The sequence below is a fragment of the Monopterus albus genome, unplaced genomic scaffold (genome assembly GCF_001952655.1).
Source record: "Monopterus albus unplaced genomic scaffold, M_albus_1.0 scaffold16.1, whole genome shotgun sequence".
NCBI lineage: Eukaryota > Metazoa > Chordata > Actinopteri > Synbranchiformes > Synbranchidae > Monopterus > Monopterus albus.
The window spans coordinates 3,198,248-3,221,413 of NW_018127896.1; the positions used below are offsets into that span (position 1 = coordinate 3,198,248).

Sequence of the window (23,166 nt, forward strand, 5' to 3'; positions counted from 1 at the left end):
GCTCGGAGCTCGGCCCTGCTCCCCTCCACACAGCAGCCTGCCGGGCCCGGCCCCCGGGATGGCGCCCCCTGCGGACTGACCGCCGCCTATTAAGAACCAGGAACACAGTAACACTTGTAGCACAGTAACCCAGGTTATCATTTTACATTGTTTGTTTACTAAGGGAAACCTGCTGCGAAAGAGACAAAGAAAACCAAATAAAATAAAACCGGATAAACTGGAAAACATGACAAAAACCCAGTTAGTACGTTCAACATAACTTATAGCTACATAACGTTTTAAAATGAAAAGACAAGAAAACAACTCATAGCACTTCCAGCTTGTTTCCTTTAGCTGCTAGCTACAGTTAGCGTTCAGATTTAAAAGGAAAAGGCTTTGTGTAAACTGCAGGAAGTAAAGATATGGTGTATACAAACTGATAAATAAAATATTCCCCTAGCTTAATGTCACAGCAGCTACATTTAGTATTTGACTATGACATTACCAGAACAAAATCACACTACATACTTAAATCACATTCAAATACCTCTCATGTTTTGAGTCAATGCACAGTGGGCACCTTGTTCCATCTTACTGCATGTACATATACTGTACAAAAGAGTTTGCATCAGGGTAAACAGAATAAACAGAATAGTTATCGTACATCCATAAAATGTATTCTCATCATTATTATAATAGCAGTATTATGACACAACAATTTTTAAACTGATGTTATGATGATGATGATGGTACTGTATGTTGTCTATGGAAATTCCTGTTTCCCAAGTGGACTACGACGAATGTGAAGCAAGATTAATCAGAGAATGAAGTTGGAATTGTTTTTAATTACTTGTGTTAACCTTTTATTTACAGAACAATAATATTACAGTAACATCTTACCTCTCTGATTCAGTTGCAATGTTAATAAACCTATATGACATTAAAAAGGTTTCTGCTGGATCAGAACACTATATATTATCATCATTCATGTTTTATACACATTTCACTCAATTCTTACAGAGAAGGTGAACCGCTGGGCTGCTTATTAGCTGAACTTTGTGAGCAGGTATTGACTGAACATACTCGCACAGAGACTTGTCTTTAATAACTACCCAATTTTCATATCTCTGCTACATGAAAAAAAAAAAAAAACAGAGGCTGCTTATTTCCAGTGAGCAGCATTAGTAGTTTCCAGAAAGGATTACATCATTATCCACAGGTAATACATGTATTTACTGTTGCAGACACAGCCAGAGACGACATTTTAGCTTTCAGATCCTTATGAAAAGACAGAGAAAGGGTTAAATTGGAAAATAAGTTTTCCTGTGGGGTCCATTGTGCACCGGAGTCATATTCTTCTATCTATTTCAGAGTGTGAACAGGAGCCCTTCTGGTCTCAAGGCCTCATGTCTCAGCCTTCAGGCTACTTCCCCAACATGGCTTCACTGCTAATTTTACAAAAATGGGAAAACAGCAGCGTTCTGCATCAGCTCTCCTGTCTGCGACAGAGGGATCGGACTCTGGGTGTTGCTGGCAGCGTTTTTACAGAGAGACAGCTCCACCCTGCAGGCTGTGCGATGGGTGTCCCGTCTGTCGTGTGGAAGCTCTGCCTCCAGGACCTATCAGTACCAGGAGAGAGGGGATGGGGGATTTTACACACTACAGTTCTGCTATTTGACTTCCATCTTTGTACCATATGCACTTGACCTCATTCAAATTATGACTGATACAGATTTGTACCCTTTGTTTTCAGAATTTCTGCAATTTTATAAAAAAAAACATCCCCTAGTGAACTAGCTAATCCATTTTCCTTTCTCTGATCTTTACCGTTTCTTTCTGTCCAAATAAATCCTGCTTGCTGAGGAGACAGTGAACAAAACCACATTAACGGAGGTGTTTGCACAGTATGCCCCTGTGCCCCTCTCCAGCTTTATTCAGGCTGACTGCCTGCATGTGTGCTGCACAGCTATAGCCTGCAGCATTGCCAATCTCATTTGGAAGCAGCCACACATTTGGGACTGTGTAGAGTGACATCATGCAGAAACATTTTAAAGGAAAATCCCATCTATTTACGTATATGACCTGCATAAGAGCATCAATTTGTAATATTTGATGCATTTGGGAGTCATTTTTGTGTTAATCCACTTTTTTCTCTCATTGTGACTTCCTACATTTTTAATAATCCATTGCAGCAAACTTGGAGCTAATGTGTGGGTTCCACATGTCTTCTACAGCTGATTTCTGTCCCAAAAGGAACTGAGATCGACTCGCATTAGACTGAGTCTTTCTGTTAACGCAGTTGGCATACAAGTACAGTTTCTTAAATACAGTACTTGGTTCCCAGAATAGAAATGAGGGTACCACCTGTTTTTAGTCACATGGTGTTGTCCTGCAAATCCCCATAAGAACATGCAAACACCATGCCCTCCCAATCAGAGCTCATTTTCACCTTTACATGTTTGTTGTATTGATATTTTCCTTTCCATTTGACATCTTCAGTGGCTTTTAACTGTGGGAAAGCAACACAGAGTGACGCATGAGCCTTAAATTAGAAATGCCATGGGTTAACAGAACATGTATCTTAGCATCGGCTGTGTTTCAGATCTTGAATCATCCTATCAACACATATGTCCTTAACTACCATCTTAACTGCCTGTCATATATAATAAAATAATGCAGAAATGTGATGCAAGTCATTGAAGATAAATTAATTATTGATGTTCAACCTTCAATTTAGATTCAAATAATGGTATACTGTACTATGAATTGATGTACTGTAATTAACATAGTTTGGTACATCATACTAGGTCAGCACACATTGCAGTATTTCTATGGGATTTCAGTGTTGCAGCTGACACAGTAAACATGGGCAAAAACTGGGTTTGCTAACATTAAATCAGCAACAGATATTTTTACAGTTGTAAATAATCTGAATTATTCATACTGAAAATACCTCAGAGGAGCAATACTGTAGTTTCCAGTGATAAACTCAGATCTGTGTGTATTTTGTACAGCAAGTACCCATCGTTATCTGCAGTCTGTGTCACACACTTGTGCACATCATTCTTCCTCTGTGTGAGAGCTTCTTGGAGCACCAAATCAGCGGGGATTTGCCAAACTGCTGCAATAGTTCCCATCAATGTTAGGCAAACATTTGAAAATGCTGATAAAAATTTTGTTTATCACACACCAAACAGGTCACACAAAGGTTAAAAATGAGTAAAAAAATAACAGAATTCCAGTCAGGTCTGACAAGGTTAGGTTTTAGCCCATGGGCCAGCAGTGCTGGAGGGGTGTGACAAGTCCAGGTCACTGGATTTCTCTCTCTCTCTGCGCTGACTGCCTCCTGCCCCACAGTTATCTCTGTCAATGTGCATTCAATCAGCAGAGCGCTGACATTTACTGTCGGGGAAAACAGCACACATTCATTTGTTTCAGTCGTAGAGAGGATTCCTGAATGGTTGGTCATCATGACTGGGGAATTAGGGGCAGATTCAAAACAGTTCAAGAGAACTAGTGATGGACATCTCTTTTATTCTTTATTCAAAAATAGATAAAAGCACCATGGGCTGAATGGCATTACATTTAGCTGGTGACTTGGTGCATAAAAAGAAGGTTAAGTAATTCACTTTAAGATCATTTTTAAACAAAACTACCACAGCATTGACATACTTTTTAAAGTCAGCCTTTAACCTTGCTTTTGTGCTGCTCTTCAAAGTGCAGCTGTAAAATGAAACACATTTTGTCAAACAGGAGATGTCAGAGCAGGGGGCTTCCTATCTACCTGTGCTTTCAGCTCTCAGCCTTGATCTGTGGCTGACAGCAACAGGGGGCCGCAGAATGAAAGTAGTCCAGTTTCAGTACAAGCAGAGCTGTTATTTCACACCAGCTGGGCTAGTGAGTGACTCTTAATAACATGTGAGTGTGTGTGAATACTTCTGTGTGCATGTTCACACAGAGAAACATTTCTCTAAATCTAATTTGCTTGAAAATAAATCATTAAAGCTGAAATGATCCCTTGTAGTAATTTAACTATAGCGACATAAGTGACAGCTCCACCTTATTGCTAGCTCTCTATTCTGGCATGGCACTGCTGTTTACAGTAATAATGGAGATTAATCATTCAAAATTCTTAGTAACAGGTGTTGAAATATTACAATTTATTTAAGAACATTAGGGATAATGAAATGTAAAGTAGCTCTCCCACTGATCAGCACATGGGTCTTACTGTGTCTCCCTGCTACACTGGGAATCAAGTTTGACTGGGGTCACGTCCTCAAATCCAGTAAGAAGCAGGACAGAGCTGCTATTAGCCTAAATTCTGACATAGTAACATCCATCACTGGCTTCCGATCAGGGGAGCTGTGTTTGTGTAACCCTGTAAAATAATAAAGTTAGCTGAAGATATGCTAACCCTTGGCTGGGGAAGCAGCACTATTAACATTAAGATAGTTAACCTGACATGCTAGCAGTAGTGGAGAGGTGTTAACAGTCTGTTAAACCTACTAAAATGTCTCTTTAGTGATTCTTTTTAAACTACATGTCTGAACTTTCCATAATTTCACTACAATAACCCCGCTGACATCACTATTGTTTCTGTGACATCATAGTGGAGAAATGGCTATATTTAGTTACATTACGTTAGTGTAATTACTGTACTGTGAAATCACTGTGACCATATTGTCTGTGGTGACTTGTTTTTCCTGTATGAGATATAATGTAAAAACCATCACCAACACTGGGGAAAATCCCTCAGTACAAGTGGAGAAATTAAAATTGTTTTACATAGTGATGATTTCTGAATGGAAACTGTCGTGCCTAATCTATTTCTTTTTTGAAATCAGTGTGAACTCCCCAAACCTTTCATGGGAGTACACAGTTTTACCAAATATTTTATGAGTCACCATTTATCAGCCAACATTATTTCAGATAAATGTTGGCATGGAGTGCTACAGTCAGAATGTCTCATTCATCATTCAATCATTTAACAACTGAAGGCATGCAATACTCAAACTCCTTAATGAATCCTAATAAGCCTCATCTCTCCTTCCTCCCTGTTTGGCATGCTAACTTTTTTTTTAAACAAACCATTAGCTTAATATCCTCCGCTGAATGTACTGTAGGGCAGCAAGGGCACAGCACACACAGAGGAGAAAGGCCCATTAAACAGAGTACAGTAAGTGTGTTGAGTGTCTCCCATCAGTCATTAGGACTGTTCAGGCATGGATACACACACTGATATCATGTGGCACAGTGAATGTGCTCAGTCTGTCTGTGTGCTTCATAGACTGAAGGATGAATCATCCTGGGAATGACCTGATTCTCCAGAGAAGTGTGAGCACATGTGTGTTTGTGCGCGTTTGGGGGTTAATGGCGCATAAAACGTCTTCATTAACATCTCCTCAAGATAAACCCCATGATGAGACAACAATCAAATCTGTCAGTTACATGTCAGGAACAAAGGATATTTGTGGGACTAATCATTACATGACAACAGTGAAAAGATCACGCAAACCTTTTGTATCCATTTTTAATTATACCTGTCCTTTTCTGAACAGATTTAAACATAAAAAACTGCTGCCGGCGAGTACGCTAGTGTTACATTCACACACTGCATTAATGTTAGCTTTCATTTTCATATATATCTGTGTAGTTCAGACACTTTTAGGGGCTGTGGTCCGATTTTAGGTCTCCCCTGCATCTATCCGTCATCTATCCCACTGTAACTCTATGAGCTTTTAAATAGTAACACTCTCACACTCAGCCATTACCTCTCTCATATGGGACATATGTCTGAGGTGTCTCCTGATGCTCGTCAGGCTCTTCCTCACTCTCTGGTCTAGAGCCTTGTGGTTGCACCTCATCTTTTAATAGAATCAGAATTAAGAATAGCAGTTAGTATGGGCTACTCATGTAAGCAGCCACAAAAGCAAAAATAAAACAATTAATAGGCTTTTTTCATTGGGCTCAAGCAGTGAGGGCGAATGGGCTGCTCCCTGTGCTTGGATGCAGCTCCCCCCGCCCGTACTAGCGTGTGCAGACCTACCTCAGTCACTCTGATGAGTCATATCCCATCATGGGGCGATCCAGATCTGAGGCGGTGTGTGTCATGGGTGAGGTGGAGATGAGGGTGACAGCCAGGATGCAGCCTCCAGTGTCTTTCAGCTCTTTATCACAGTAATGACAAATGAGAAGCTCCATGTGTGTTGCAGCAAGCTTAATGCCAGGACCGATTTTCATCCTCTAATATACAAAAGGCAAAGCGGAAAGTAATTCAACTACTGCTGTTATCTGTATCAGACTAATCAGAAGCTATGAAATATTAATTACTGTGACACAATAGCAGGGTTTTGATGTGTTTCCTCTGATGTGTTCAGGCGATATAATGTCCCCTCTGGCTGCTATATTACAGGTCCTCAGCTGCTAATAAGAGACAGCAGCTGGTTGGTTTTCTAAATATATGACAAAAGTCCATTTAATTTTATTTTAAATTCAGTTTGAATTAACATTGCTTACAATAAATTGAGAGCTCCTGTGCACTTTAAATGTTTTGGATACATATACTGTAGGTCTATATAAGTGTGTTAGTCGATAGGTACTGATAAGGTTGACAGAAACCTGCCCCCAGATGGGTGGATCAGCCAGGGTTTAATAAGAAATCTTTCCTTAGCTTTTAGAAACACCTTGATTTGACTAATTTAATATGATCTGTCAACAGAAGTTAGTAGTGTCACAACACTGTGAATCAGGCCTATGCATCCACACTAAAAAAACCTTCTCAGATATTTCATATTCTGGCTAAATATAGCTAACAACCAGGCAGTCTCTCTGGCCTATATGTGCTAATTCTCCAGCAGACCTATTGTATATGAAAGTGCTAGACATGGCTGCTGGGAGGTTTGAGAGCCTCTACAGGCTAATGATGTGCTAAAGTACACTGTGCCTTATTAGCTGTTAACAGTCTATCAAGTCACTGCTGTAGACAGAGTTAAAACAAAGAAAAGCTGAAAATGTTCACATTTAAGAAGGTGTAACCTGAAAAAATGGGATAAGAGATAAGGGTAGAGCCTTGCTGTGCCACACAGTCAGCCTGCACCCCACTGGCAAGCCTCTGCACCACGGCCTGGAAATCAGTGGCAGACATGGGTGAGGAGGATGCAATGTGGCAAGCCAAACCATAAGGACTGCCCAAATGGATGGAGGGAGCTGTAGAGGGGGATGGGTGCAGGAAGAGGAGGTGTGAGTGGGTCAGCATCTGTGAGTGAGCATTTATCTGCAGGAATAAGGGAATCCTGCAGACAGATATGAAAATCTGAGTTAATGTCTACATATACAGGACATCCCAGACAGGAATGAAAGCCCAAACAGAGGCACGCTGACCACACAGAGTTAAAAAGACGTGTGTTGTGGGGTTAGTTCGAGCCACCGGGGTGCTGTTGGTGGGATTTTGAGGTTTTAGGAGGCAGGGGGTTCATTCCACCATTTCTTTGATCTGTTGAATTGGCCTGAGGCCTTGTGCAACCTGCTGTGAATGCCGTGTGTGTGTGTGTGGGGGGGGTCGTGCTGGAGGATTTGTGTGTAATTCAAGGCATAAAACCTGAAAATAATACAGCGCATAGTGTCACATTCGAAAGGTAATTGTTTTAATGAGAATATGTGTCAGGTGAGATTAATGCAAGAGGACATGAAGTTCATAAATCATACTCACATGCTTCTTTGTCTTGTAAACACTATCATTCTCACTGACTCCCTCACACACACACACACCATTGTATATGAGACAGAACAGTGGTGTATGATCGTGCATAATAGCATGCATGTGTGAAGCCGATGTTTTTGTTTTATTTCTTAAAATAATTGTAAAATACTTTTATAGGGATGTTGGTTACACGAATACGTATGAATTAGATTTACTTCACTTAATTTTTTCTCATTTTATCAATATCTTAGAAATCCACATGGTGAAATTCACATTTATCCATAAGATGTTTGGGAACAGATGTGAGGATTACTGGCTCTGTTTAACCCCGAGCTGGGCAGAAATGCGACTTATCTTGCAGAGACGGTAATACACAGAAGAAGTGCATTAGTGTAATATGGTGTAGCCCCAGCAAACAAAGAGGAATCCCTTTTTAAACAGGGATGGTATCACACATGGGACACATTTACAGATGCAGCAGAGAGTTGGTGGGCTCAGGGTGTAGCTACAGTGGGAAACGTCACTTGTCTCTCCTCGTTTTATGTCTGTTCCACTTATAAAACTCCCATAAAAGCCATAATGTTGTGCAGATGTAGACAGTTTGCCTGTGAGTTAACCATACTGAAGGCACAGTATGATGAGAATGCCTTTGATCCAGACTTTATGAAGGAGATGAACTCTTACATGATTTTGCTGACATTTCCAGGAGACTTTAAAGACCTGAGTCGGCCTAATCAAGTCAGTGTGCTCCTCGGTCTTCAATGCTAGGTAGCATGGAGGCGGCCAGCCTCTTAGCTTTTTGTTTGCCTGGTCTGAAGATGAAGAGACATTGTGTCTAAATACTTTCTGAAAATACATTAGCATTTTCTGCAATGTGAATAATAAAAAAATCATTTATTCTGAGTTTTTGTACATTTTTAATTTTTATTTTTAAACATACTGTGAAATATAGATTATTTCATTAATTATGTATTTATACAATTATATTTTTATATATTTGCCTTTATACAATCGTGTATAAATGCATTGTATGTTCTGCTACATGTAGCTGTGACCTATACACAGACTGTTGAATTAAAGTCTATAAATTTCAAACTGAGTTGTAATACATCAGAATTAGTCTTTGCATATTGTCTGATGAGCTCACTACAGGTGTACAAAGACAAGCAGGTCAGGTCAGAAAGGTGATTTCTAAAGCCTAGGGCAGAGCCAGACTAGCTGTTTCCTTCTTTATACTAACCTAGGCTAATCACTTCTACGCTCTAGCTTCATAGCTAATATGTGACTGGTATCAAATTTACATCTAACAAAAATCAAAAGCGCCATTAATTGTATTTTCCAAAATGGAAAACTAAGGTAATTTACTGGAAAAAGTTGTTCACTGGGGTGACACAGATTATTAGTCCCACATGGTTTACATTTGCATAATTCAATGGGAGTCGGCCTGTTTACATTAGATAATATTTTTTCAGACCAATTAAATGGCATTCATCCTTTTTTCCTGTGCAAACCCACACAAACTGTTTTCTTGGCCCGTTACCCCCAGTTTCTCCTACAAGGCTATTCCATCATACACACACATAGGGGGCGTGGGGGGGAGTCAGTGAGGTTGGGGCTATAGCTCATATCCTTCCTCACTTTCCCTCTCCTGGGCTGGATGATGGCCTGTAAAGAGAAGCATTAAGATGTAATTTGTTACTAAGACACATACACACACATTGCCTGGAGAAAGCTATCCATCACAAGTAGCCTCATTCCTCACTGTGGAAAAAGGCACCGAGCCTTGCTGCTTGTCTGCTGACCTCTGACCTCCACAGTACAGTATATGTCTGCCTCAACATGGCCACAATAGGAGATACACTCAGAACACAACACCAGGTGATGGTGATAGGTGAAAAAAGGCATGTAATGGAGAAGTGCTCGGACAAATCCAGGAAAACTGCTTGCTTGTTGTCTCCTTTCTGTTTTGCCACAATAACTTCTGCCCCCACCCACGTAATGGGTAATTGTTCCAGACGTGCTAATGAAGGGCAGCAGAGAAGGCTGGGTGTTAAGAGGCAGCGCTCTCCTCTGCTTGCCTTAGATGAAGGATTCTTCTGTTGGAAATGTGATTCCTTCATCCTTCTGGATATTTTCATTGTATTCGATAGCCTCGTCTAACAACGCCCAGCACTGGAGCTCGGCAAGCTCCTCCACTAGGTTCCTATGGTAACAACCCAGAGCGTGTGTGTTTGGGAGATGAGTGATTGTCTGTTTCTATGAAGTGTGGCTTATTTTTACATAATGAATCAGTTATCATGGCTGTGGGACAAGCTCAACTGAATAAGCAGACCAAAAAAAAAAAAAAAAAGCCAAACAAACATGACTTTACTGAGCATCTTCACACACATGTAGAGATCTGTTTTTTGGGGGAGGAAACTGTGCAACAATCTGTGTGTGTGTATTAGTGTGTGTAGAGGGGAGAAGGTGTATAATGGGGCATCCACCTGACATCAGTGTCTTGCCAAACCTGGTGCCCATAATTGCTTCACTGAGCTTGGGCTGTGACAGCTACACTGCCTCTATTTTTACTTTAACCAGTTCACCACCTGGGAGAAAGCGTCACACTGCCCCCTACTGTCCACTGTTGGTGGGTGATTGTAATTACAGCACAACTAGGACTTACATTCTAACATTTAAAAACACAACCACAAAGATTTATTGCCATTTAACATGCTTCAACATCAGAGCGAAATATGTAATGCAATAAAATTAAAACTCATGTAATGACAAACAATGTGATCAACAAGACGAGAACAGAAATATGTGAGACAGGCTGGCATCTGTCATTTTTAATTAGAAGCCTATCTTTTGTAATTAAGATGTGAGGAGGTTAATTAAGACTTATCCCTACTGCTGTGAGAACATTGGTTGGATTTAGACCTGCTGTTTAGAGGCCTAATTATCAATGCATGCATAAAAAAGCAAAGCTTCACCACAATGACAAAGCAAAAGCACTGGAGGATGTTTGGAATTTGAGTGCAGAACCTGTTTATAGTTTTCTGAGACAGATATGTAATAGATGCACTATTGCTTATTTCTGTAATAAAATGAAACATAAAATAAATTTCAGATACTGTGCTGGTGTGATGAAGACCACATGCAGCACAACTGCACCACCCTGTGCTCACTGATGGAAGTACATTTGATTATTTTTTATCCTTTAACCTATCCTCCACTCTCTTACAGAACAGGTGACTAGATACTGACGGGCCAATGATTTTTATGCAAGAGTCCTCAAACATGTAAAGAACATCATCAAACACAATGTTCTGGTTAAGATCTTTGCAGATCTTAACCAGTTTCTGTTTCCGAGGCTGCTCATCCTCGTTATAACAGATCTGATGGACTCTTAAGATCGACAGCCAATGATCTTCCAGAGTCTTCAAGTTTTCCAGGGCCTGCTGGATCCTCGAGGCCGCCTGGGATGACTGACTGTCAGGGAAACATATTCGTATGAGGTCGGATCCTTCAACACACTCAACAGACACGTCGAGACCTCTCAAGCATCTGTCAAGTTCTTTCTTGTCAAACTTTTCAATGTATCTGAATATGTATGAGTCGATCAAGCTGCACGTACTGTCTGGATTGGCTGAACAGTCTGCAGACAGGTCTTCTGTATACTCAGCATCACACTCAGAGGACATCAAGTCATCTTTTAGTCTGGTATTAAGGAACTTCGTGGAGCTGCTGTGATGCGACTCCGTCAGATTGTCACTGCTGCTGTAGCGAGAGCCCAGATGATTCCCTGCCCAGGTCTTTGTTGCTGAAATCGTGTCTTGTGAAATATCGTCTACTTCAGGCTGTGATGATGCTATTTTCTCTGCAGGAAGCAGGTCCGGGTCTGATAAGGATGGTCTAATCCCTGCACTGATCTCCCAGAGCACTGTTCTGGGGCTGGCCTTTACTGAAGGCACTTTGAGCTGAGCTCTCAGCTCCTCTTTATCACTGTCTGTAGAAATAAAGCTCCCTACTTTTTGCCTAGCAGAGTTTTGTGTTTTTGCATTTGAGAGCAGGCTTTGAACTTCAGTTGCCTCATCTGTGCTCCGCAGCAGCGATGACAAACTGCAGCTTCCAGAGCCTACAAACCCATGATGAGATATTACCCTCGGATTAAGAGGAGATTCTCTGAGTTTGATGGCAGCAGTCGGGACTGTAGATTTAAGCTGGTTGGCTCTGTGCATGAGGTCCTCCCTCAGGGCCTTGATGGCAGCAAATGGCCCCTCAATGGTGGCTTTCCTCTGGCGGAACAAAAGCTGGAAACGCAGTGATCTGTGGGCAGACCGCAGACTCTGAATCAGGGACTCCAGGTCACTCCGGAACACAAAGAGATCGACCGTAGCGCTGACGACATACAAAAACACCTGCAGCACAAGAATACATTTTAATCAGTATCTTATATTATCTGATAAAAAAAAATCTATTGATTTATTTTGGTGCCATTTTTCTACTCATAGAGAAGTTGGTGCACTGACACCCATACTTACATCTCTGGTGAAGGGGAACACAGTGAGAAGATAGTCTTCAGGAAACTTGCTGTCTGTCATTATCTGCTGCTCCTTTTGCACCACTCTGTCTGCATCTGTCAAGAGTTTATACTGTTATGCGGTGTGTCTGCCCATGTCCTTATAATGATGCCCAGTGAACCCATCAAACTATTTTGTTGTTTCTTGTCACACAGAGATACCAAAGCCTCATTCAACTTGTTACCTACCAGTCTGACATTGGCTTGTCAATAGCAGTAAATGACAATTTAAACCATTCATTGACTAGGCCTACATCCAATCAGCACTTCATCTACGTAAAGATCTGATTTATACTCTATATAAGTGGTTCTCCTAGGAACCAATTATAATAAATATGTTGAACAGACTACCCTCTCAAACTGAGTTCCAGATTTAATAAGCATCCAGATTTCTGAAATATCTGTGTTGCACACAAAAGGTTTTTCAAATCCTGAAGATGATTGTATTTCCTGTTCCAGGTAGCTAAAATATACACTACATACATCCTTACTCTTTTATTATTTTGTATAACAGTATAAAATACTGGAGAGGAATAGCAATATACCATTAGAACTGATAAAATATTAAAGGCATCCTTCCTATCAAAAATGTTTTGCTTGTTATTTTAATTGAATGTTTTAGCTTCATCGTTAAAAAATGATGTATCCTATGCTGTTTTGTCTTCGTGTTCATCTGCAATTTAACTGCATGGGGAAAGACACATCACAATTTATGTCTCTAAGCAAAGTATTTTTGAACATTTTTAAACATGCCTGGAGCAGCTGTTAAATTTTGTTGTCAGTGCACAAACTGGGCTGAGATCATGAAAAAGAGAAACAACTTGAGAATCTTTTAAAGGTGCAGGAGACCGAATATTTTGATCCAGGTTTTTAGAAGAAAAACAGCAATTTTCTTTATTTTTCTGATCCTTAGCTTTGGGACTTAATGTAATGTAATGTTGAGTAGGTAAGTAATGGTAATGTTGAAGAACATAATGGGCTAATATTATGGAAATCAATGTAAAACAGCCCGTTTTTAAATTGGGTTCCGTGTATAAACTATTAACCTGCTTGCAGTTATATTAACTTTAATTTGTGCTCCTCTGATAGGAACAACTTCAAGCACAAACAGGTATTACACCGAAATCTACTACCCGTCAGGTTTTGTGACCACAGGGGGCGCTGTTGCACATTTTTATTATTTGCTGCGTGACAGTGAACCAGAAGAAGAGCGTGTACGGCGTGACCTCTGTAGTATTGGCCGTGTGATGACCACAAATGAGAAAGTTTCTGTACAGTAAATACAGATGATCAGTCTGACGGGTAGTAGATTTCGGTGTAATACCTGTTTGTGCTTTAAAGTTAATGGTCTCTTTTTTTGGTAGAAAATCATTTTCACTTATACTTTGAACATCCATGGGTCACATGGACTGGGCAAACAGTGGCAGTCCAATCACACCAGCAAAAGCAGACGCAATACGGCTACATGCCGTTAAAATCAGCCGATGCTTTTCTACTTTGAAACAAATCCGCCACCATTAACTTAACAGGGTTTAAACCCGACCTGGATTAGTTTACGACGTTTACGTACACGCTCTTCTTCTGGCTCACCGTCGACGCAACAAACGATAGAAATGATGAGCAACAGTACCGTGTGTAACACATTACACTAAAGGCTTGTAAGATTAGCTACAACCCGTTAATTTACCTTCTGCTTTGTCAAAGGCGATAAATGCGACTCCCTTAATGTTAGTGGGATACGTGACCGCCTCGACGTCTCCTCCGTCACTTCTCCTGCGGCTTTGGAAATGAATAGTCAGCTTATCAATCATCCTGCAAACGTCCAACACCTCGGGCACACCGGACACAACCACAGTCCGGCTCTGGTCCCAGCGGCCGGTCTCCATCTCTGCCTCGCACGCCAAACTTGGCGATCACAACTCAGGCTAGCTGTAACACTAGTGGTCCCGCCGTTGCTATATAAACAGTTATTTTTTGAATAGTTTCACTATCCGTTTAGACTGGTGTGTGTTAGATACTGCAGTGACACCCTCTGTCCACTGTGTGTCTCTGTTTCTCTATATTGAAAACCGAGTTCATTCACAATGGCTAATTTATGCAGCTCTAAGCACAGCAAACATCTCTACAACACCCTAAATGCAGATACAAACTTAATGGCAACATTTCCCAGGAGTTGCCTCATCGGTTGCTATTTTTTTCACAAGGATAAGGAATATCTTGCTCCATGGACACATCTCAACAGAACCTCAATGCTGACTCTAGATTACTGCTTGCCTTAGCTTGGAGAAAGTCCACACATGTGGTCTAAGCATTTATTGGAGTCAAACAAAAATAGAAGACAAGGGACACAGAACACCTCTCATGATTCACATCCCCCCATAAAGAATCCAAATGACAGACTTGATTGCATTTCATCTTGTGCATATAAACATTTTAATTAAATATAAAAGAAAGTGGCCTGGCTGAGTGCAACAAACGGGTATGATCAGTTAAAGGAAAATCCAGGCCCTCGCTGATACCAATCAAATCTCCATCTTGATCATCACTTCAGTGCAAATGCAACATTCACTGTGTACAAAAATGACTTTAAACACATTTCAGGTAGTATATCTATTATTCAGTGTTAATGATCGTATGGGCTCACACGATACAGGTGTGTGTTATTGTTGGGAGCATGTTATAGAAGAGAAAAGACCCACTCTTGTGTACCTAACGTGACAAAACGCTGCACAGTTTCAGAAGTTTCAATGTCTCAGTTGATAGAATTATTGAGCAAAGGTAAATAAAATAAAACACTTGATTTGCTATAAATGTTGAAATTAAATGTAATAGTCAAATTTTCAAAAATGGTCACGAACATTCTTGAACCTGAACAAGTAGATTATGTGTATGTTTTGCTCGACACGCATACACCTGCTATTAAATTAGCCACAGTAGATACACTAACATCTCAGCTTGCTAATAAATCTCCAGACACTTTCACTTTTGAACAGCAAAATCAATTATAGGAGAAAGGGGGCCTTGAGTTGAGCTCAGCAGCCACAGATGGATTTTATTAAATAATCCTAATCGCACAGTTTTCCACCCTGGTCAGACCTGGTGGCCAGAAAAAAGATAAACGAAAACAAAATAAAAGTGAACATTCACTCTTCAAACATTTGATACTGTTTTGGATTTGGACAGAGTCTGGGAGACTGTCCAGACTAGGACAGCAGACATGTGTTCATGTAGCGCTCCCCGGCTGCACCGAGACTTCAGCAGCTATGAGCTGGCCCTGTCCGAGTCACACAGCTCCTCTTTGTGTCTAATACTAGTTTGGAGTTTAAAGGTGGCCTGGGGGCTGTTGTGGTGGAGCGCGGGGCTTAGAGCAGCGTATCTGGAAGGGAGGATGGCAAAGACAGAGTATGATGAGGCCAGGTCTCTGCTGGGAACGTCTATGGTCGCACCGCACAACCTAGACTGATGGTCTGACAGTCGCTGGATCAATTTGCCCCCTTTGCAGAGCTCTGCCAGGAGGTGGTGGGAGTCTGTATAGCTGATCCCCTCCAGAGGATATGTCACTTCCACGACCTGACTGCTCACTGCAGACACACAAAGAGACAACACTGTGAGCAGCAGAGCCAGTAAATAAAACTGTCACGGATGAAGAGAAAAATCAGACCTGCACCATCGGGAGGCTTCAGTAAACTGCTGCCGTCAGCTTTACAGCTTTGTGGCAGAAGGACGGTCAAACCCGTCACAGTATGCTTACTTGAATTTTGTGTTTTTACCGTTTTTTGATTGTCTGGCTAACAATAAGTCTGCCTTTCTTCACTACTCTAAAAAGAGGCGGCGATTTCCAGTGACACAGAGGGCTGCAAATGAGCCCCCTCCTTGTTGACTGTATTAGGGGGATTGTTGACAAGAGCACCTGAATAATGCAAAAAAGTGCAAAAATACAACATGACATTTGAAGTAATCAGCACATTTCTTTCAGCACAAACACCACTGGGGCTGCAGGTTCCACTGCCAGGTGTGGATTCTGCCCTGTCTGTAATTTATTCTGCTTACATTCACAAACAGGCACTTTTTCCACAGCTGTGGAGCACAGCAAGCACATTTTGACATGTGATGTTATTTGAGTTATTCTGCTAAATTGACTACACAGCAGCTGGATTTATCATGCAATTCCTTTTTTTGATTGACATCTGAAACCTGGTGTCACTCAGGCTGCGTGTTCTTGCAAAACGCTTGCAACCTTAATACCCTTACAAAACTAAATTAACACTTCGTAATATACCAGATTAACATTTGGTGCTTCTTCCTATAGAGACGAGGTCAAATCACAGTCGAGGTGTATGAGTAAAAACATGACCGCTGTTAACTCGAGGTTTAACTAAACTCAAGCCTCCCTCTGGACTTCCAATTACCTGCTTCACCTACACTGAGATCTGAAGACAGAGATTTTCTGTTGGCCTTCCTCCCATGACCACTACGCCAAACCCCCTAAGGAGACAAAGGACAAAGGATTTAGGTTGTTTGTGAAAGGTAGGGAGGGATTGTGCTGGGGAGCTTGATTACCTGAAATGTAACAACTATTAATTTAGCTAAAAACACTGCCAATTACATCTGCACGCACACACACAAAATTATTAGTGATAAAAGACATGTCTGACCTGGTGTTTGGCCACCATGTGGGCAGTGTGGATCAGTGGAGGTCTGATTGAGGGTTTGTACTGCAGAGGTTGGCCTAGTAGTGAGTAGTGTGCTTCACCTAGACATCACAGCCAAATCACAAAGTTATTGGAAACTGAATTTTCATAACAGTATACACCCAAAAATGAACTACTCTTTGAGTTTTTAGGACATTTGTGCCTGATTCCTAAGCACACAATTCTAAACAAAATGTAATTGGCATTCTGAGAATAAATAAATAAATGTAACAGTAAAAAATTATTTGAGCAAAAATTTATTTTATGTCAAATAGTAGGTCAATTCTGATTGGCCGTTTTGGCTGTAAGCCAGTTTTTCAAAGTATTAGCATTTATTAGGAAAGTAGGGAAGCACTAGAATAGTACTAAGCAGGAACATCACAGCCACACAAAAGTAGTTTTTTTTTTTTTTACATACGTAAATACATACTTGGAATCTGTAGCTTATTAGCTTGCAACCTAGCCCTCTTAGTATGTTGCTAGCTACCTGCTAAGCTAGTTGGCTAATTTGATAATTGCAGTGACAAAGCTCAGATTTGTTGGACAGTGTCCGTTAAATCTACATGATACAAGGTGGTTAACAGAAGCTAGTTAGCCAGCTAACTATGTACAGAAGTATAAACTTCAGCTCAAGGCTCTACCAACTAAGCTAGCTACGTTTGGTGAACTTCTGCTTACTAGAAGTTCTACCTATTAAGACTAGGTTGCTAGATAATAAAAGAACAGATTAACTTCTAAATATAATTTTATGGGAAGGTTAAAAAAACCCAACTATGCATATTCATTTAATTTCCGTAATTATGACACAGTTAGCCAAAGAGGCAAATTTTCATTTTTAGTCCTTAGCTTCTGCTTGTAGCCAAAATTGTAACCTAAGATGTATGAACTCTGTGTGGCTGTGGTATTTCTTTTTTCTATTCTTCCACTTCCTTACTTCCCTGGTAACAGATAATCCTAGCCTAGTAGCAATCAAATAAAGCACAGGCTTGGGAGCACTCACAGCACGGAATTGGAAAGAGGGAACATAATTTAAACTGCATGAAAGAGGTTATTAGTGTATAATTATTTGGTTATTAGCAAGCAAACAAACAATCTGGCACCAATCAGCTTTTAGTTGCTTTTGTGTGCTGAGAATCTTCCATTGTGCACTCAGGACCAAAGCACAAGTTAAATTCCTAAAGTTTTTATTCAGCTGCCAAGTTGAAAGCCTGTCTTCTTTTTAACACTGGTGTGTGTGAGAGTCACATGTAGCCTGTGTGTCTCTGACCTTGTCCACTGTGGCAGAAGGATGTAGGGAGCTGCGGGTGGTGGGTTATGACAGGGATGGGTGAGATGCCTGATGAGAGGCCTTTGACGGTAGGCAGCTGGCCTGGCGAGGGAGTGAGCGCCGGAGACGAGGGCAGGCTGCTCTACACATAACATACCAATGGTGCATCGAGACAAAATAGAGAAGAACACAAACACATTCATTCAAAAAAAGCAACCTTATCTTAAGCCATTTTGTCGTTCAAGTTGCTGCTTTAATGTACCATTCCATCCACATTAGTCCCCCTAATGTACCATTACACTCTAATGCTAAGGACTATTTTCTCCTCATTTTCGGGGTACAGCAGCATTGACTTAATTTGCAGAGACTATTTACTACAACATTTAACCTGCCTGGAGCTACATGGAACCTGGTTTTGGCTAAAGGGGACAATTCTCATATCACTGTCAGACTCAGACAACCAAACTAAATTTGCTTTCTTGCGACCGTCTTAACTTTCTGTCACATACTGTACTGCCCTATGTGGCAAACATTACCTAAACAGATTTGTCAATTAATTTAAAATTGTCTGGTAATTGCTGTTGTTGACACAAAGCCAATTCAAGTTTTTCAAAACCACGAGACAACTTCACTAAGGTGTTTCAAAGGTTAGAAATACAAGACACGAACACACCACTTTAGAGGACAAACTGTTAAAGCATCGTCTGAACAGCTGCATCGCTTGTGTGTAATTATCTTCTCCTGACTGATGTTTGTACCTGGGTGTTGTCTGGGGCCAGAGGCAGCTCAGCAGGCCTGTGGCTGTGCTGCCGCTCTGGGCCTGGGTGTTTGTGGCTGGGCTGTTTCCGCTGGCAGGGGGAGGGGGCTCGTGGCTGCTGACAGGGGGACGCTGTCATTTGCAGCATCACCATGCCACCGCCGGGGGCTGGGGGCAACAAGCCTGCACGCACACAAATTAGAAAAAACAAGACACATGGTTGATACCAAGTTATGGTTGATAAGAGGCAACATCAAGTCAGGCAGACATGGAGAAACACTTCCCAACCATTCCTATTTAACCCATCACATAAAGTCATTACTGACATACCTGAGTAAACTGACAGACTAAATGTGCTTTTGTACAAAAGTTCTCTTTCAGCGCTTTTGTTTAGCTACACACCTCATCAGTGAAAACACCACTCTCACACCGTTAGCTGCTGAGCCATTAGGTTTTAAACGCCTTTATTATTATAAGGGCACATCTGTAGTAGCAATAACGGAGTCCATTCCCTTTTCTTGCTGAATCCGCTGTGCGGATCTTGGAGATCCAATTATCTAATTCATTTCTGACACATGATGTGACTTTAAAAACAACAACAACAACAACAACAACAAACAAACAGATGCAACCTCCACTATATTACAATGTACTCCCATCTAATTAATTTCTGTTTACATAAAGCTCACAGTATGTGGAAGTTGCACTGCAAGCTTTGCACAGCCGCTGTTGATTTATGAAATAATACCTAACAGTAGCAAGGACAATAGATTTTTGGACTTAATCTGCAAATTATTCCTGGCCTCGACCTAGCCAATTAAAAATGTTTACTGGTGGCGCTGTAGGTAAGGCTGTTGCGAGACCTTCATCTGTCCTCATTACTGACGGGCTGAACTGATGGCTCCGTCCACTGCTCTCCCATAATAATCAGAGATGAATAATAAAGGTCATTAGCAAGGAGCCCCACCTGGGCCTCTGGACAGCAGTTCTGAGTCCTCGAAAGGCCAATGTAAGAGGCAGTACATGAAAACTTGGGTGGTTCTAGTGATTTTTGTTTTTTTCAAAGCATTAGACAATTTAATTTTCCACTATCAGTACTGAGTGGACTGTACTGCTAAGTACACTGATTGTGATTTCTGGCTCTGAAAAAATAATATCAAACTATAAATGTCTTTGAGATAATATACAAGCAGTATTTTTTTTCTGCTATCTGACCTGTTAAGATACAGTCTTTGCTGTAACCATGAAAAATAAAACAGGGAGTCATTATTTAGGAGTGGGACAGTTGGAAAACAAAGGCTATCCTGCCCAGATATACTCTTGTCAAAACCATGTGATAATATGTCCCAATACAATCTGTGAATCATAACTCATGCTGTAGAGATGCCAACAACTTCATCTGAGGAGTTATGAGATCAGTGATTTCTTACTTTAATAGTTTTTTCCACCATATCAAACGAACCGCTGAATGAGTTACTGTCAATGCAACATTTGCAGTGGCTGACCTAGTAGCTCTTTAATCTCTGTCCAGCTCTGGAGGAAAAAGGTGGATGTGCAAATCACTTCCACTTAGCCAAACTCCAGGGAGCCGTGATCACCACTCCTCGCAGTTTTTCATTTTGAAAATCTGGAGTGTAAATCTAATCATGCCTCTGATGCATACACAATTGAAAAGCAAAACCAGGAAAGATTATTTCATTATGAAGAGCGGGCCGTAGCTAAGAAAGAATACATTCTGCTGTTATTGACACTAAGAGATGGGAAAAATTAAACACCGTCTCTGGCAGTGATAGGGAATCTCAGGGCGGCTAATGTCCAATGATGCCCTCAAGGGGTGATCCATGCTAAAATTACTAGTGTTCACAAGCAGCATCAGCTGATGTGAGCCAGGCCTCGCAAAAGAAAGATCTCAGAAGACCTACGATCACGAGTTGTTGATTTGCATGTGGTTGGAAAGGTTCACAGAGTCATCTCAAAGAATTTAGATATTCATCAGTCCACAGTTAGACATACTGTCGATACATGAAGAGGATTTGGTTCTGTGGCTACCCTCCATTGAAGTGGGCGCCAGGCCAAGATCACTCCAAAGGCGCAACGCAGAACGCTCAGTGAGGTAAAAGAGAACCCCAGAGTAACACTGAAGACTTGAAGGATTCTCTGGAGATGGTTAAGATCTCTGTTCAGGAGTCAACCATATGTAAATTATTGAACAGGCATGGTATCCATGGCAGGACGCAACAGAGGAAGCCACTGCTCTCCAAAAACAACATTACAGCAGGCCTGAAGTTTGCCAAAGACCAGCCTGTGTACAGCTACTAAATAATATTTAACCCATCGGATCTCATGTGAATATGGTAAACTAATATTCACATGTAATCTGCCAAGGAATTAAACGACATATGCAATTTATTTTATACTTTAATACAGTATCTTTACCTTTCTATTAACTTGCGTAGGCTGTATAGCCTTTTCAGTGTGCCACCCCAAGATTTTCACTGGCCTCCCCACTCAATATTCTCTGCAGGCGCCACTGCTAATATCAGATCCAAAAGTGACTATTCTCACGCGATTGTTGTTGGATCTCAACTGGTCTGTGCTTTGAAGGTGAGAGTACCTGCATACTGCTGGCTTGGGTGCTGCTGGGAGACACAGGGGGGCGAGGTCTGAGGAAACTGGAGCTGCTCCATCATCGGGGTGGGCAAGAAACTCACTGTCGAACTATGAATACACACACACACACACACAGTAAACCAAGTGTTTTTAAAAGGGTTTCTGCAGGGTTCATGTCATACATGTGATGGTTCCAGCTATTGCTGTTTTTTCTTCTCTTACATGTGACAAACTGAATATTTTTGGGGCTTGGGATGAAAAAAAAACAATCAGCAGTGAAAGATACTGTGGCAGCACTAACACCAACAATTTCATTATCATTAATTGGATTGATTAACCAGTTAGAGCTGCAGATAACCTGCTTAAGAACCTAATGTCACCAAATTTGTCAACCTAGGTACTTCGGGCATGCCACAGCCTGTACACCTGAAGAAAAAGACATTTACAGTATTATGATGCTCACACCTAAGTAGGCCTTTAAAGTGATCAGAAGCTACACAGACATAAATCTCCAGGAGCTCTGAGATCCTATCGCTGTAGCTGAGGTACTGAATCTGAAATTTAACTCTAAGTCCATCTGTAAAGTTGGCACTCTGCTCTGTAGGAAAAGCCTGCAGGGACTCGTGTACAGCTGGCGAAATAGCAGGCTGCAGGTGGACAGTCAGTCCTCACGGGAGAAGAGAGAGCTGTTCGAACAGTGCTGCATAAATCATTTCCACACCAACTGCCCTACTAAAGCAGACTCATTTTACAGCTGGGACAACGAGAACATGACCTCCCCGTGCATGTGCTTGCATCTTTGCATTGTTCTTCTGCAGCTGACAACTGCATATATGGCTGCATTCAGGTCTGACGTTTGTCATGTATACGTGCGTGCACAGTGGTCCCAGTAGTGCTCCACGCACCAGCATCCAGATTGATAGGGTCCACGGAGGTGGAAACTAATTACGTTTTGCTTTCGGTGAACTAGTTCTATCAATCAGCTATAATGAGCAGGAGCACGGCGCTCCACACTTCTCCACACCAGCAGAGTAATGGAGGAAAATGACTACAGCTCTCTGAGAGGGCATCAGACTCAGCATTCATCAGCTAGAGCAAACCCAGTCCAAAAACACTGTGCTAATAACTTCATTTTTTTCCCCCCTACAGTGAACACAGATGACCTTGGCTCAGAGGTGCTTTGGGGATTCACTCATCGGGTCTGTTGGGTCTATGAATAAGAGGCACCTTCAGGAGTGAGAAACTGCATCAAGTACATGCAAATCACTTTCTGGAACAAAGTACATCTACTGCAACAATCAAAAATCTGAACCATAATAGGTAAGTCAGTCAACTCTTCTTTAAATTTCAGACAGCTGCTATTAGTAGGATGCAGTGAGGACTGTCAGTGACCGTACCTCATGGTGGTGTGCTGGTTAGGGGGGAGCAGGCTATAGCAAGGCTGCATGCCAGCAACAGCCACTGCTCCCTGTCCCGGCTGGCAGGACACAAACACTGGCTGCTGGTACGTCTGCTGTGGCACAGAAACCTGCAGGGGGGGCGAAAAGGATTAGGAAACCTAAGACAAAAATGGAAATCACGTACATAACACAGAAAACA

The 23,166-nt window shown here is 41.4% G+C and overlaps 2 protein-coding genes across 11 annotated transcripts in view; both read right to left on the reverse strand.

Annotated features, from left to right (window-relative positions):
- Positions 1–9,047: 9,047 nt before the first annotated feature.
- On the reverse strand, positions 9,048–14,236 carry LOC109955775 (RNA-binding protein 43). Of its 3 annotated transcripts, none has more exons than XM_020592248.1 (4): positions 13,930–14,236; positions 12,205–12,299; positions 11,824–12,081; positions 9,048–9,343 (listed from the first exon to the last, which is right to left on the reverse strand). In XM_020592248.1, the coding sequence occupies exons 1-4, from the start codon at positions 14,126–14,128 to the stop codon at positions 9,239–9,241; spliced, it is 657 nt and encodes a 218-aa protein (XP_020447904.1). In that variant the 5' UTR covers positions 14,129–14,236; the 3' UTR covers positions 9,048–9,238. The 3 variants fall into 3 exon arrangements, with proteins under 3 accessions (XP_020447904.1, XP_020447902.1, XP_020447903.1); XM_020592247.1 differs by lacking the exon at positions 9,048–9,343 and adding an exon at positions 11,011–11,152 and having other exon boundaries at positions 11,298–12,081; positions 13,930–14,229; XM_020592246.1 differs by lacking the exon at positions 9,048–9,343 and having other exon boundaries at positions 10,230–12,081; positions 13,930–14,231.
- A 304-nt stretch (positions 14,237–14,540) lies between these two features.
- LOC109955773 (R3H domain-containing protein 1-like) overlaps positions 14,541–23,166 on the reverse strand; it is a 43,883-nt gene continuing 35,257 nt past the window's right edge. For 6 of the 8 annotated variants that reach the window (XM_020592238.1, XM_020592237.1, XM_020592241.1 and 3 more), the window contains 7 exons: positions 22,965–23,095; positions 21,572–21,675; positions 18,959–19,140; positions 18,201–18,342; positions 16,898–16,995; positions 16,652–16,727; positions 14,541–15,823 (listed from right to left, as the gene is read on the reverse strand). In XM_020592238.1, the coding sequence (XP_020447894.1) occupies positions 15,504–15,823; positions 16,652–16,727; positions 16,898–16,995; positions 18,201–18,342; positions 18,959–19,140; positions 21,572–21,675; positions 22,965–23,095 (1,053 nt within the window). In that variant the 3' untranslated portion in view covers positions 14,541–15,503. Of the gene's footprint in view, positions 15,824–16,651; positions 16,728–16,897; positions 16,996–18,200; positions 18,343–18,958; positions 19,141–21,571; positions 21,676–22,964; positions 23,096–23,166 lie in introns of those variants that run through there. The other 2 variants (XM_020592242.1, XM_020592243.1) reach the window with 2 other exon arrangements.